At 54.8% G+C, this 15,578-nt stretch overlaps 1 protein-coding gene and 1 long non-coding RNA gene across 6 annotated transcripts; one reads left to right on the top strand and one right to left on the bottom strand.

The window, feature by feature from the left end:
• Window positions 1-1,342: 1,342 nt before the first annotated feature.
• Window positions 1,343-7,771, bottom strand: LOC118656331. Of its 4 annotated transcripts, XR_004967580.1 has the most exons (3): window positions 5,395-7,771; window positions 3,428-4,275; window positions 1,343-2,116 (listed from the first exon to the last, which is right to left on the bottom strand). It is a non-coding gene; the product is annotated as an uncharacterized LOC118656331 (long non-coding RNA). The 4 variants fall into 4 exon arrangements; XR_004967581.1 differs by having other exon boundaries at window positions 2,631-7,771; XR_004967579.1 differs by having other exon boundaries at window positions 1,343-2,119; window positions 3,428-7,771.
• Window positions 7,772-7,933: 162 nt separating this feature from the next.
• On the top strand, window positions 7,934-13,290 carry IRX1 (iroquois homeobox 1). 2 transcript variants are annotated; one of them, XM_036309554.1, is made up of 5 exons: window positions 8,210-8,324; window positions 9,530-9,804; window positions 11,120-12,146; window positions 12,496-12,568; window positions 12,843-13,290. In XM_036309554.1, the coding sequence occupies exons 2-5, from the start codon at window positions 9,799-9,801 to the stop codon at window positions 12,898-12,900; spliced, it is 1,164 nt and encodes a 387-aa protein (XP_036165447.1). In that variant the 5' UTR covers window positions 8,210-8,324; window positions 9,530-9,798; the 3' UTR covers window positions 12,901-13,290. The 2 variants fall into 2 exon arrangements, with proteins under 2 accessions (XP_036165446.1, XP_036165447.1); XM_036309553.1 differs by lacking the exon at window positions 9,530-9,804 and having other exon boundaries at window positions 7,934-8,324.
• Window positions 13,291-15,578: the final 2,288 nt, after the last annotated feature.

Genomic DNA, 15,578 nt, shown 5'->3' with positions numbered 1-15,578 from the left:
ATCAATGCACTGATGGGCCCTTATTAAAATGTGACTATTCCCTGTATAGGAGTTTAAGTTCACACGTATCTGTCGATTAACTGTAGGTCAAATTAGGAGCTGGGATTAGGCTGCTATCAGTCAGCTTATACCCAACAGAGGGGGACCAGAGACCATGTGGGTTCTTTTGGAGGACAGGGAGAGCCCCAGAATATGGAATAGGTGGCCTGGAAGAAACATCTTGGCAGCCTTGAGCAGCATGAGGCATTGGGAGGGACTCTGAAACTGGGGGCTAGAGAAGGGTACTTAGAGGAATAGAGGCTGAGGATGGGGAGCTTCCTGGCCTCCTTTTTGGTCATGGCATGTCATGTTCTCAAAGCTGGTAGACAGTTGGGGGCCAGGAGCCCTAGGCCTCTCTATGCAGTTTTTCTTGCATGAGGCCAGGAGTGAAGGAGCTAGTGCAGCCAAGAGCCCTGAACTCTGGAGCAGCTCTGTAGACAGCCTTGGGTAACAGTAAAGTTCAAGGTGACATTTAATAAAAAGCAGCCTAAGGACTCCTGAGTCTAGGGATGTGTTAAGTTTCCTCCCTTAGACTTACCCCATACCCAAAATTGTATTTTTCAATAAGGATGGTTCTGGAGGGTGCTGGTAGACCCAAAGGGTTTTCAGAACATTTGAGAAACTTTCCCCTGAAGTCTCTGTGGGCAGGTTGTCTGTTGGGCATTTTGGGTGAGTTGATATCCCTTTAATGAACAACTTTTTGCCTATTGACCAATGACTTCAGTGCACACATTGTTAGAAACCCTGAATACATGAAACTTTCTATCTAGGATGTTGTGTGGGCGACTATTTGGCAATGGATGTTTTTAAAAGGTATTTCTAGTAAGTAGCTTTTATCTTTAATAATATAATTGATTGAGTGCTGATAGGAAGTCATGGGAGATAGGACACTGTTTGGTCTAAATTTCAAATAGTTTTGGAAGAGCTCAACATAAATATGCCATTTAGTATTTTCAGCTTCTTCCATCCCACACATTTAATTTCCTTTGAGGGTTTTACTAACAAATCATCCTTGCATTGGCTCAGATCTGAGGAGTGGGTTATCGCTCCTAAGCTATTATCTCATCCTTTCTGCTTCTTACTGTCACTTGTTATTTGGAAGACTATGTGAAATAAATTCCTATATGTTTAAAATATATATACATGTAGATCTGGTTCTTTGGAAGAAGGATGCCACTGTAACTGTAACTGAATATGATTAAGTTTGTGTTATAATTTTAATCATTACTGGTTGTAAAGCACCAATTTCAAAATGCACAGCTATGATAAAAATCAGAGTTTCTAAGAAAAACACAAAAAATAATTCTTATCAGTGTTGCATTTTTATTTTATACCATTCCTACTTAGGTGAATACCACATTAATAGTATTTAACATTTATGGGACAATGGTGACCAAGCTCCCAATTAAAGTAAATGATTTGATTAATGAAATAATAATGAAAATGACAGTAAAATTTAACCAAGTGGATTTGAGGTGTTCTTATCTCCTATTCTCAACTCAGTGAGAGGGTAAAACCCTCTCTGCCCCCTCCCCCCGGCCCCCCCTTCATGCATTTCTCCACTGAAATTCCATCATGCAGGGGTAGAAGAGTCTGTCCAGCACCTGGGATAGAGGAGGAAATGAAGCAGTCTGCTTCTGCAGCAACAGGACCACAGAAAATACAGAAATCCTGTTAGATTTCCAGCAGGTCACACTCCCCACTTAAGGAGTCCGGTTATAAACTTTGCATTAGCTGCACCAATTGTTGGGGTTATCCAGACATTCAATTTTGGAGCTTCTCAGAAAGGAGGGCATGGCTAGGGATTATTTGTTCTTGCTTACTGAAAACAAGAGGAGGTAAAAATTCTTCCACAGTTTAGAAATTAAAGGTTAAGGTCAAAGTCTGGGCCATGGTAGCCTCTATTTCCATAAGTTTGATAACAATGAATGTCTTCCTGCTGCCAGTGTGGATGCCTCAGGGATCCAGATGAGCTGGGTTAGAGTTTTCCTGAAGGGTGCCCCACTTCAGTGCAAACACTAATCATGAAATAAGTCTTCAAATAGACAGCTGTCATCTTGCACTAGAAAAAAATATGCTGCTGAAAGCAAAATGAAATAAGTTTAAAAATAAACTAGACTTACATGACAAAGTTAGAAGTTATTAATTTCTAAAAGAAACGTGCACATAACAAACATAGGTTTTTTTTTTTGTTGGTTTTTTTTAGTTGTACAGTGGCAATTACATACTCAAAGAGTTAAAATATAAACCTTAATACATGCCTACACTTAAAAGTACTGTCCTTAAAACACAAGTTCTTATCAGAGGTCTGCATGGTTCTTGGCAAACAAGACATTCTACCTTTTAAACAAATAATTCATTAGGTAATTAAATTCAAGTGAGATTACTTTAATTAAATATACACTGCTGTTGAATCATAATTTCTATGCAGTCTAGTTAAAGATGAACAATCTCTTATTCCTGACAAAAAGAAAAAAAGAAAGTAAAAGAATTCCCTGGTGGCTGGAAGGATAGATTTACACCCCTTACCCCCCCACCCCACCCCACCCCCGCCCCCAGAGATCATTTCAAAAAGATATAGATGCCAATACCTCCCTGAGAGGTGGTGGGGGAAGGGGTCCTCCTGTCTGGAGATTCCAGAAGTTTGAGCTGTATGCTCTGGGTTCCATTGAAAGGACTTTTGGAATCAGGCAGGAAGCCACTCACAAGGGCCCTCGTCCCGGTGCTAGGTTATCTGCATGCTTGTCCACAACCCGGCATCCAGGTGGGAGCCCTGCACATATTCAGCCCATGCCCAGGAGGCCCCAAGCTCAAAGCGCTGGAGGCCAACGCTGGCCCAAAGACCCCAGGACTTGAACAAAATGAAGTCAGTTGTCTCCCATGCAGGTGGCCAGGCTCCCTCCAATGGCATCCGGAGCCACAGCCAGGACTGTGCTCAGGGGGCAGAGAAGTCCCCGCTGGCTTTGATCTTGGAGTCCCAGCTACAGAGAGCTGACAGAGAGCCCCGCTTTCATTTGTCAGACACGCGTTTCCTAGTGCTGCGGAGGAGGCGGTACACCTGTACTGCCAGCATTTACAACGCCTTGCTCGGGGATGGCATTGATTTGGGAAGGGTGAAATACAAACGCAAACTAATTAAACACTGCATAATGGAGCCCTACAGGAACACCGGAGAAAAACAAATAAACACGAGTGCAGCTGGTGCAGCGATGGTACCTCTGCCCTGCAGCAACCGTCTGGTGACATCAAATTATAAACCCCGAAAACCCTCACATTGTTGCAGTTGATCATATTGGAGGCACAATGGAAATGATCTGGTTAATTATGGGGAGGTTTATAAAATATTTACGTGCGCACACGCATGTAATTCACTTCCTCCGACACTCACCGGGGCACTGCAGGCCGGGCCACTGCGTCCCTTTCTCTGCCTTGCAACGGTGGGAAACTCCCGTGGGTTGGGAAATCTCCAGGCTCCCAGGCACACTTCGCGCGCCGGCTCGCCTGCCTTCCGCCTTCCGGGGAGCCAAACCCCACTCTATTGAAGCACTGCTCCGAGAGTCTGACCATCCGTGTCCTTCGCTCTGGGCCTTTTTCCTTTTCGTGTTTTCCTGGAGTCTCTCAGCATCTCCTCCCGCCGGCCCCACTTGACTCTTCCCTCTGAGGCATGCCCGTCTGGAAGCGAGGGTCTCCGCAGTGTTGCAAGTTCAAGGCGCTACTCTAGGTCAGGATGCTCCAGAGGCGTCATGGACACGCCTCCCCTCACCCCCAACCCCCGCCCCCAGCTTGGCGTGGCAGGAGAACACTGTCTGGGCACCCAGGGGTTGGGCTGAGAGGGCCACCGGATCATTGCATCCAGCCGACCCTCTGGGCTCCTGGGTTACAGCTGCGTGCTCCTTGCAGGTCATTGCTGACTGTTTGGCACTCGCCTCGCTGTTGCTGAGCCCGTGGCTTCCTGGGTCATGCAGGAGAAAGGTGCAAAGTCCTAATGAGTATTTAACAAGAGTCATAAATCGCTCACGTTGGGGCGGAGGGCCAGTCAAGGCGCCCAGCCCGCCATCCGCACAGCAAAGAACGGCCATTTGAACGGCAGGCATCGGAGGCCACAGCGCTGCCCGCTGCACCCAGGAGGGTCTGCGTTGCTGTTCTCGGTGTTAAAGGCAGGTCCCCGCGGTGGCTACAGGGAATAGGCAGCCCCCCTTGAGCTGTCTCCTCTTCTTCAGACCTAGGTCGTTGGAGCTTCAAAACAGTGAATAATTATTTTATAATAAATAAAATTGTAAATGAGGATGCTGTTTGGTTTATTTAAATTCATTCTTATGTAAATACACCACGGGGTTGTGGTGGGAAGGAAGCGGAGACTGCACTGAGAAGCTGGGGACAGAAACGGATGCTCTTTTTCAGAGTTCTGATAGCAACACCCTCCTGTTTAGATAACTACCCCCGTCCCAGCCCCTAAAGGAGCAAATCAACTTTCCACCAGGTTTTGAAACCAATTTAACAGTCAACTTGATTCAAATGCGCTTTGTTCACCAACCCTCCCTGAGCCCCACCCCCACTCGCCAAGGCCTCAAGGCTTCCTCCCCTGCCCACCACAGCCCCTCCCAGCTTCCCTCCTAGCTGAGGTCCGCACATTACACGCAACCCTGCGCACCCATGGGTGCCTCCGAGGCCCACATCCTAGCAGGAGCGCACCAAGAATACAGGCTTTCCAGCTAGTAAGTCTGGGTCAACGGCTACTGTCGAGCTGGGCTCGGCGGGGCCGCGCAGGCAACAGGGGCCACCTGCCAAAGGCCCAGGAATGGAGGTCCTTGAGGAGCACCAAGCTCCCAGACCCGCCGGGACGCTGGCCGGGCAGAGCTCCGATCAGATCGTGCAGCGACCCCTAGGTCTCCTCTGCACCGCTGGGCGGCCCTGCCTCTGTCTCAGTGATGGAGGGTGAGGATAGGAGGGAACTGCTCCAGACCCGTGGTTGGGCTGGCTGGAGGGATCCCATGCCAAGCGGCAACAGTGGCTGAGGGTCTGAGAAGCTGGCCTCTTCCAGTTCCCTCACCCAGAGCCACACTCTGGAGGCCATGGGTTTTCAGACAGTGGGACGCTGGAGCCCCAGTACTCATCCCCCTCCAGTGCCTGAGGGTGAGCAGGACCCAACTCCTCCCTCCTACTTGCCCCGCAGCACTGAGGCCAGCAGAGGGATGGCTGGACCCGAAAGGGTGGAGCTGGTGAACTGGACCTGGATGAGGAGTACAGTGAAGTCAGGCCAAGGTCCCTGGCGTGAGCCTCTCTCCTGGCTCGGCACCCTGGCCTTCCTCAGCCCTACTTAGTCACGTGATGATTAAAACTGAGTAGAGGGCTTACTTTCCGGAGGACACGTCCTTGGCAAAGCTGAGCCACCAAGTTCTCAGTCCTTCTCTGCCCCTCCCCCTCTCCAATAGGATGCTTTGGAGGCAGTTTTCTTACAACTTCCTAGTCCTCTCTGTGGAAGTTTTCTGAAAAAGGGCCAAAGAGAAAGAAGGGAAGAGGTGATCTAAGTCACCAGGGTCTGCTAGGATCCCAGCCCATAGCCTTGGGCGGATGGCCACATTTGCTGCTCTGACACCTTTCCATGGCTCCCTTGGGGCAAGTCCAGTCCTTTCTAATTCTAATTTCCTCTGTAACTGGCTAATCCTCAAGCTGGTTTCCAGAGGGGTTTTCCCCACTCACCTCCCAGGTGTCTCCAGGAACCTACAATCATTTCATGACCTGAATGGAGGTAATACATGCAGAGCATGGTGGGGAGGCATTGCTGGGCTGGTGAGGGTCTGGACAAAGCTTCCTCTGATGGCCCCTCCTCCTCCACGTTCTGATAGCTACCGGGTGCCGGATGTCAAGGTGGACTTTTGGGGGTAAGGTGGGAAGGAGATGATCAATTCTGTGGCTGGATCCTGACACTGGTTTACATTCCACCTCATTATCCTGGTCACACAAGAGGGCTTATCTCACCCGTGTTTACCTGTTGCCCTGAAATGTGACTCTGGAGTTTGCTAAAGGGAACAGAGGTGGAGCTGGCCCTTTGGTTTGTTTTGGATGCTGGGGAGAAGGGGTTGGGATGCCTGGAGGTGGGCTGGGGAATAGGAGAGAGCTGTGGTTAGGGACTTCCCAGAGCAGAAGTGCCAAGCGCCTATCCCTGCCTCCAGAATCTGTCACAGCAGGAAAGGAGCCCAGGCAGTTGCAGGGTATTTCTGGAGAGAGCTGGGGCTCCTGGGGTGAAGATGGGGGCGGCAGCAGCATGAAGAAGAATAAAGCCTGACTCTGAGCAGAGAAATTACAGCCTCATTACAGAGCTGGTGATGACATTACTATTATGGGCAGTGGCTCTGTGTCTGTCCTCAGACCCCAAAATGGAGAAACGGGAGCCATCCCAATGCTGCCATGATCCCAGCAGTTGGTGTCCAGGGTATGGGTGGCCCAGGTCACCTGCAACAGAGCATGCTGGCAACCAAGCCCAGACGTCAGCCTCAATCCCACAGCTCCAAACGGCACAAACGGAGTACAACAACCAGAGTCCAGTGAATGAAATTCCTGCAGGTTCCACCGGAAGCTGGGAGCTCTGACTGCTGCGTGAAAGATGCGGTGCAAAGTGGCCCAGTAGCCCAGACTGGTACCCTGGACACGCTCCCCATCTGGGCCACGGGAACCAAGCCAGCAAGTAAAGCTCAGTAGCTGCCTGCCCAACCTGTCTGAGCAGAGGGAGCTCAGGAGGACCTTGCACTCAGCATCTGAGCCCTAGAGCGGCCAGGCCCCTAGGGGGGCCACGGGGAGCCAACCAGCAGTGCTGGGTCCTGCCTCATAGGCTCTCTCTTTCCTCAGGGCAGAGGGTGGAGAGGGACGTCCTGTCCCTGGCCTGGTCGCCTAGCTGCCTCAGGCGGGCGTGCTCTTCTTAAGTTTACTTCCTGCACACCCAAGGGACAAAGGAGGGGCGCCCAGGCCACTTGTGCTTTTCTCATCACCACGTTGGGCACCTGGAATGCTTCCCTTGCGCTGCTGTGATGCAGTCTCTGTTAAGAAAAGGTCTCTCGCCCCCAAGAAACCGCTACCACAGACGGCATCTGCTTCCCCCAGCAAGTGGCTTCTCAGCTAGGGTTCTCTTTCGCAAAGTTTCCACAATAGAGAAAGGTTGCAGAGTTTGGCCGCTTCCCGCTTCTCCAAGTACAGCACGGTCGGTCATGTCCATATGACTTAATACCTAGTGGGGGCCCCTGGGACGCCAGAGCGCATCGGATGGCACGCCACGCCGGGTTAGTGGCACATGAGGTTCACCTGGGTGCACTTCTGCCAAAGACTTCCAGGAAAGCAAAGGCAGCTCCAACTTCCGAAGAGAGGCCGCTCCCCGTCGGCTGGCTGTCACCGCGCCCGGGGCCAGCCCCTTCCGCGGAAAAGCAGGAGCCGAGATGTTTTTATGAAACAGCAGACACACCTCGGCTGCGAAACAGCAAACCCCAGTGTCCGACAACTGTAAACCGGTGTCGACAGGTTGTCAGACAGCCGCGGGGGCCGGTCGGGAAAGAGCCCGCGGCCACCAGGCCCGCACCCGCTGCCCCGCCGCTTGCGTGCCCGAGGCAGGCGGAGGTGGCCCGGCCGGCGCGGGGCACCACGTGCTCGCCGGGAGGGGCGGGAGAGGCCGGCTCCGGCGGGCGGGAGGCTGGGAGGGGACGGGAGGGGAGCCGGGGGCGGGGCTAGCGCTCAAGGGGATGCCAATCAAAGCATCAACTTCAAATTGTGTCTGAAAGCCCCGCCGCCGAGCGGAGGGCGGCCGCCGCAGTCGGCGCGGGATCGCGGAACCGGGCGCAGCCGGGAGCCGGGCGCCACCGAGCATCGGGCCGAGGAGCAGCCACCGGCCCCCGCCTCCGGGCCGGTCAGAGCGCGCCCGGCCCGCCGCCCGTTCCCCCCCGCCGCGCCTCACCCCAGCCCCCTGCCTCCCTCCCCCGCCCCTTTAATACTTGCCCGCTGCCGCCGCCGACGACTCCGCGGACATGTCCTTCCCGCAGCTGGGCTACCCGCAATACCTGAGCGCCGCAGGGCCTGGCGCCTATGGCGGAGAGCGCCCGGGCGTGCTGGCCGCCGCCGCGGCGGCAGCCGCCGCCGCCTCGTCGGGCCGGCCCGGTGCGGCGGACCTGGGCGCGGGCGCCGGTGCAGCGGCGGTCACCTCGGTGCTGGGCATGTACGCGGCGGCCGGACCTTATGCGGGAGCGCCCAACTACAGCGCCTTTCTGCCCTACGCCGCGGATCTCAGCCTCTTCTCGCAGATGGTGAGTGCGCCCGGCGGCTGCGCGCCTTTCTCACCCGGGCGGCCTCTCCCCTCTGGCCCCGGCGCCCGGGGCAGGGAGTCTTGGCGGCGCGGCGCTCGGGAGGGAGGGAGGGAGGGAGGGAGAGAGAGCGGCGGGCGGGCGGAGCTGGCCGGGGCGGGAAGCGCGAGCGGCCCTGCCCGTGGGTTCGAGGCATCGGGGTCCTGGACGCGCGAAGGGGCCGGCGGGCAATGCCCCGCCATCTCGGGAGGACAAACGGGAGGCCCGGCCACGAAGGGGGTCTCGGCGGTAGTCAGGAGGCCGCAGGAGCAGGCCCCGGGCGCGCGGCCCACGCTGGAGGTCAGGGCCCAGCTCGCCAGTTGCCCCGGCCGGGGTGGAGGCGGCCAGGCGGGCGGCGAGGCTCTGGCAGCTCAGCCCGCTTTCCCAGGAGTCCCCTCCGGCCCGGCTTTGGGCTGGGCGGCCAGACGTGGTTTCTCCTTCTTTGGCAGAGCTCACACAGTTGTAACCGAGTTTAAAGTCTGGTAGATGCTGTCAAAACCAACGTAACAATGGCGATCGGACGGGCGGGCCGTGGGGCCCATGGGATCTCTTAACGGTGTGTGTGCAAAATTGAGATTGAGGAAAAAATTAAGTTGAAATGTTTTTGGCGTCTAAAATGGTGTTTGCTTTGACTTTTGTAAGTTGCCAAAGTTTTCATTTCATTTGCACCTAAAGAAAAACACTTTTTCCCTCGGTTACATAATGGAGGATTAAAGAAAACAGTGTCCCTGGGCTTAAAATAAATGGTGTTCTCTAAGTCTTCGGCCCCAGTGGGTGTCAGATGTGGGGGCGGACGCTTTGCAGAGAGCACGGGCCAGTCTATTGATCCACTGGGTCCGTTTTCGTTGGTCCGATGCAAGGTCGGGCTGGGCTGAAACTTGGGCTGCTGGTGATCTGCATGCGGGGCGCGGGGGACAGGGAAGCAGCCCCCTCCTGAGCTGCTGCCGGCGGGATAAGGCAGTTCTTTACACCCCCACCACGAGGTCTCCCCACTCCCTGAAGAAGAGCGGAAATAAATACCCACCAGCCAGCGAGCAAAGTTGTGGTGGGTTTTCCTCTAACTTTTTCTTGTAGTTTTGGAAAGAAAGCCTATTTCTCTGAAGGCGGCCCCAGCTGCCTTTCAGGTCGCTGGCTATCGAAAAAGATCTGCTCCCATTTTGTTCTGGCAGCCGGGACACTGAGCAAGCGATGAGAGATTTACAAGGTATCCTTTCAAAAAGAATTCCCAGCAGAGAAGAGGCCGCAACGTCTTCTTCACAATCACACGCAAAAGCCTTAGAAACGTGCAAAGTACATTTTGTAAAGATGAGGCAAAAACGAAATCTGGCCAAGGAAACCTTTTCTCTGTGGCATAAACCACCAAACTAATTGCTCAAAGAAATCTTCTGCTCTTTACAACTTTCTCAGTCTGGAACCCTCTCCTGCGAATAGCAACTGGATGATTGTATGTGGAGGATCATAATTTTTTTACAGAAATTTTGAATGCCGATGTGTGTCATTTAGGACCCCCTTGTGTTGGTGGGGGAGGAAGCGAGCTCTAGGTTGAGAACCTGCTTGTCTTGTAGTGCCACGGGGAAGGCAGAGGCTTGGTTTTTGGCTAAGGGGGTACTGTAGAGAAATTCCCCCTCAAGAGGTGTGTTTCCTTGTGGTCTCTTGTGGGTTCTTGAAAAGGAAGCATAGACCCAAACTCGGATGTTAGGCCTAGGCTTCCAAACTGTCCGGACTGGGGCTTTGGAAGTTGAAAGATAAAATTGTGAGTGGACTATCTATCCAGGCAATTTATGGTAATAATGAGGCCTAATGAGGTTGTTAGAAAGATAAAATGTTATTTACCAAAAAACCTGATGGGATAATTTGACTAGCTGTGTTTTACTACTGATGATAAAAAGAATATTGATTGCAAATAAATCAGGGCCTCTAAATGCCTTCACACAGTTTGTGTTGCTTGCTGCAGATCAAAGTCAAACTTCAGAGACAAAGTAGGAGAAAGAGGCCCAGGAAACCGGTTCCGCGCCTCTCAGCTGGCACTGCGGCCATTGCGTTAATATTTTACCGATAAGCCCTTCTTTTGTGTTTGAAAAAAATGGTGTTTTTGTTATTGTTGTTCATGATGGCCAGGATTAAAATTTTAAATTACTAATCACCACTGTAGACCTTTAATTATGGGCGAGCCATTATATGCAGATTAACATGGAAGCAAAAAGGAGCCGTGCTTTCATTTTAAATTGCTGGGTGATTTGAGCCCCGAGAAAATCCAAGCGGTTTATTTTGTTTGACCCCCTCAGGGATGGAGGGTGGGGGCATTGGCTGTTGCTTCTTCAGGTTTGGAGAATCTGTTTTATAGGACTTGTTAAAAGGTTTTCCCCTCCAGCCAGAGTGAGGTAAACTTGGAAATCCGGCTTCTGGAGTTGTGGTGGGGGTGGGGGGTGGGGGCAGAGAAGGGTCTGGAGAAATTGAAAAGGGCCGGGGGCTCCGACTGTGGCCTTCCAGAGAGGCAAGGCTTCTAGAACTTTCCTTGGGTTACAGAATAGCTCTCCACTATCTTTGGAAACGAAGTTCCTGGAGGCAACCCTGGTCTAACCCCCCACCCCCACCCCTTTCCATCTCGGGGGTGAACTGGGGCCTTTTGCTCCAGAGCAGACAGGGCACAAGAGCAACTGCCCCTAACTTTACCTTGAGTTCTGGGAATTCATCTTTCTCTTTCTCTCTTTCTCCACCCCTACTCTCTCTCTCCCCCTCACTTGGCCGCGTGGCCACAGGGCTCACAGTATGAACTCAAGGACAACCCCGGGGTGCACCCTGCCACCTTTGCTGCCCACACGGCTCCGGCCTATTATCCCTATGGCCAGTTCCAGTACGGGGATCCCGGGCGGCCCAAGAACGCCACGCGCGAGAGCACCAGCACGCTCAAGGCCTGGCTCAACGAGCACCGCAAGAACCCCTACCCCACCAAGGGCGAGAAGATCATGCTGGCCATCATCACCAAGATGACCCTCACGCAGGTCTCCACCTGGTTCGCCAACGCGCGCCGGCGCCTCAAGAAAGAGAACAAGGTGACCTGGGGCGCACGCAGCAAGGACCAGGAGGACGGCGCCCTTTTCGGAAGCGACACGGAGGGCGACCCCGAGAAGGCCGAGGATGATGAGGAGATCGATCTGGAAAGCATCGACATCGACAAGATCGACGAGCACGATGGTGACCAGAGCAATGAGGACGATGAGGACAAGGCCGAGGCCCCTCGAGCGCCCACAGTGCCCACCGCCCTCGCTCGGGACCAGGGATCGCCGCTGGCAGCCGCGGACGCGCTCAAGACCCAAGGCTCGCCCCTGGGCCTGGCCAAGGAGGTCCCGGAGCCGGGCAGCACTCGCTTGCTGAGTCCGGGCGCAGCGGCGGGCGGCCTACAGGGTGCGCCTCACAGCAAACCCAAGATCTGGTCGCTGGCCGAGACAGCCACCAGTCCCGACGGCGCGCCCAAGGCCTCGCCGCCGCCCTCCGGCCATCCCAGCGCGCACGGGCCCCCTGCGGGCGCGCCGTTGCAACACCCTGCCTTTCTGCCCAGCCACGGACTGTACACCTGCCACATCGGCAAATTCTCCAACTGGACCAACGGGGCCTTCCTGGCGCAGGGCTCGCTGCTCAACATGCGCTCCTTTCTGGGCGTCGGCACGCCCCACGCTGCGCCCCACGGCCCCCATCTGCCAGCGCCGCCGCCACCGCCCGTCGCTGTAGCCTCGGGGATGCTCCATGGCGACAAGGCCTCCTCCCGCAGCAGCCCGGCGCTCCCAGGTATGGCCCTGGGAGCGATTTTCCAGTCCTGGGCCAGGAATCTTGAGCCTGGGCTGATCGTGGGGGCGGGAGGCACTGGCCCGGGAGGGAGAGACGCAGTGGCCTCAGAGCCCGGCTGAGCAGTAACCCTCATTTGAATTCGGGGAGCCTGGCCAGGGCCCTCGGGCACTCCCGAGAGAGCTGTGCGCTGTCACCACAGTCCTGCCGGGAGGAGAAGGGGATGTTTCTTTTGGAGACTGCCCCAGTGGCGGGAGGGAATGAGTTGGGGAGGAGGCCTGCGCCCCTCTGCCCCCACCCTCACCCCCACTTGTCTCCCGGTCTTAATTATGCCTCTCCCTCTCCCTCGCAGAGAGAGACATTGTCCCCAGGCCGGACTCGCCGCCACAGCAGTTAAAGTCGCCCTTCCAGCCGGTGCGCGACAAGTGAGTGCCCTTTGCTTTACCACTGGTTCAGGGAGGGAGCAGGGTTGGTTGGAGGTGGGGTCGCGCAGTCAGTGTTGAAGGGACCTTGTCCACCTGCCTAAATGGCCCGGCCAGCTGAGTCCACCCGGGTTTCTCCCGAGCCGGGAGCCGCGGGGGCCAGGCGACCCGTTCCCGCCCCCCGGGCGCTTGGCTGGCTGACCCAGCGATGCCGGGTCCCAGCGTCCATCCTCTGACAGTGCCTTTGCCTTTTTGTCTTGCTGTGTTTTCCCCGCAGCTCGCTGGCCCCACAGGAGGGAACGCCTCGGATCCTAGCAGCCCTCCCGTCCGCCTGATTCAGGGTCTTCTTTTAGTTTTGCGGGGGGAGGGGGGAGGAGTTTGGGAGGGAGGGGATGAGGGAGGAATTAAGACAAATATTTCAGACTGGTGTAAAGAACAAACATGGCAACGACGTCAAATGACTCCCGTCCATCGCTTTCTGCAGAAAGGGGCTCGTCCCCGCCGAGCTCGCTGGAGTTCAGACAGCTGGCCTCCGCCTGCGACTGGGCTCTGGTGGCTGTCACCAGGCTCTGGTTGATTATCGGCTGGGTAAATGCCCCCACGTGCTTGTGTCTTTTTTTTTTTTTCCTTTCTTTCTGTATATAGAGTGATTTCAGATTGTAAATAGCGCGTCAGCGAACTTGTCTAAATCATATATTTTTGTCTAATAAACTAAATGAAATGAAGCCACTGCTCCTGCTGCTCTTTGTGGCTGTGGGTTCCTGAGTCCCAGAATTCTTGCAGGGCCCAAGTGCCCCAGGCGTGGGGAGGAGAGGCCCCTCAGAGAGCTCCCATCCAGGTGGTGGGTGTTTCTCAGTCTTGGTTGTTTAATTTGCGATATTGTCATTAGGGCAGTTTCTTGTTGACAGTTTGATTCTTAACAACTCTTACACATATATGTGGGACACCCCTTTCTCAGGACAAAAATGAGTTCGATTTTAGTCCGTTTCTAAACCGATTTCTTAAAGTGGGCAACAGTGGTGAAAAAAAATTTCCAATCTTGTCCCCAAAGGGGAACTTCAAATTTGAAATCAATGTATACTTCGTTGTCTCAACTGCATGGTTGCACAGGTCTTTCATGGGTAGAATGAGGACATAATGGAGTGAAATTTTGCTTTGAATGTATTTTTAGTTATTTGGCTAAAATCAAACGTGGAGAAATTGGAAGACTTTTTAAAACTCTCCTGATGGAGAGCGGGGATGCAGGGTAGGGGTGTTCTCTGGGCGTGTGAGCTAGGCGACTGGGTAGTGGTGGTGGGGAGAAAAAGAGGGGAGGTTTTGGTCTTCAAGGGACACCCCCTTTAAATTGCTGCGCCCTCGAGGGGGTGCAACGAGTGAGCGAGCCAAGGACCAAATAAATCCCCAGAGGTTCTAGGCGGGGCCTGCAGGCAGCTGGGAGTCAGGCGAGAGACAATGCTGGCCCGCTCCGGCCTCGCGCGCACGCGGGAAGGCAATGGCCCGGAGGCTAGGGACCGCGTTCCGCTCCCAGCAAGACCCGCCGCAGCAGCCTGCCTCGTACAGGGTCAAGATGACTTTGTTAAATTTGTGAAAACCAAGAAAGCAAACATTGCCAAAACTGCCAGTGAGAGAAGGAGGTGGCCTGCGGGGAACCCTCCCCGTGGGGAAGAGACCGAGTCCCCGCGTCCTACAGAGCCCTCCCCCACACCCTCCCCTGGGGCCTGATGCTGGCCCTGGAGCCCCTTCAGGACCCTCCGTCCCGGGCCGCTAGCGGCGGCGAGGGGCGGGGCTGTCTGTCCCGGCTCCTCTGGGGCTGGGGAAAGGGGGTGGGATTTGCTCTGAAAAGGTTGGGTCGCTACCCTCTCTGGTGCTCGCTTCTTTCTCCAGCGGCCCCGCGCGCCCACGGTCTAGATGAAGGGTCCATTCCCCACGCCCGTGAAGGAGGCGCGTAGGACGTGGCGAGGGGCAGCGGGGACGGCTGGCGGGTGGGGGTGCGCAGCAGGCGGGGCGGGTGGAGCCGCGGGAGGAACGGGGCTTCGGAGCCAAGCGGAAGGCCGGTTTAGGCCGTGGTGGAGCTGCTTCCAGTCCGAATGGACGTGTTCGAGGCGCCCTCTATGGGCCGAAAGCGGAATGAGGCCCTGAAGCAGCGCAGCTCTCCTGGGGTGTGGTGCAGAATTTGGGGGTGCTGGCCCTTGGGAATGTCGCGGACAAAAGCTTAGATTTGTGGTTTGTGATTTTTTGTGTTCTTGGGCGCCACCCACTTGTTTGAATTTTGGGAATGCGGTGCCTGGCCTGCTGGGTAGGCTGCTGGTATTGAAGGGGTGCGGGGGGGGGGGGGGGGGGGGGGAGTGGGTCCCAGACTCCAAGCAGGTCGTTTTCATTGTCTCAAGTGGGTTATGCGGATTCAGAGAGGAGTTGGTCCTCTAGGGCTTTGGAGGTCAGAGCCCTGGGCTCTCCTCCTTCCAGAGTTCTTGGAGACAGTGTGCACCAGCGGTGTCCTGAGGCTTTTGAGGAGGAATGGAGTCCTTGGCCCAAGGACATGTTGCTTTGGCATCCAGTGTGCTGGGAGACCCCTTCTGCGTGACTGCTGGAAGCAGCAGGTGGGATTCATGTGGGCAGTAGAGTCTTCTGCCAGCAGGCCTCTACTCTCTTAAATCAAATAGGAAGGTCCAGGCAGGCATCTGCTGCTTGCCCACCCTATAAGTCCATTTTTTAATCCGATACATTTGGGAACCTCAGTGCTGTCCCTTAGGTGGCTGGGCCAGCAGGTGCTCACCAGCAGGACTCCAGGCCTCAGAACTCAGTAGCATGTAAGTAAGACCTGTGCTCACTCCTGGGGACCAGAGAGGCCTCCTGTACAAAGAAGTCAGATCACCAGCCCCAGAATTATTTTTCTTGAAGGAAAAGCTAGAAATGAATTTTTAATGGAGCACTGAAGAGCATTTTTGTTCTTTCTGTGCTATTTGTTTACATCTTTCCCAACAACGCAGCTACCTAGGCGTGTGCAGCCTGCGGG

Source organism: Myotis myotis, unplaced genomic scaffold (assembly GCF_014108235.1).
Source record: "Myotis myotis isolate mMyoMyo1 unplaced genomic scaffold, mMyoMyo1.p scaffold_m19_p_5, whole genome shotgun sequence".
Lineage (NCBI taxonomy): Eukaryota > Metazoa > Chordata > Mammalia > Chiroptera > Vespertilionidae > Myotis > Myotis myotis.
This window is presented reverse-complemented; position numbering and strand designations above follow the sequence as displayed.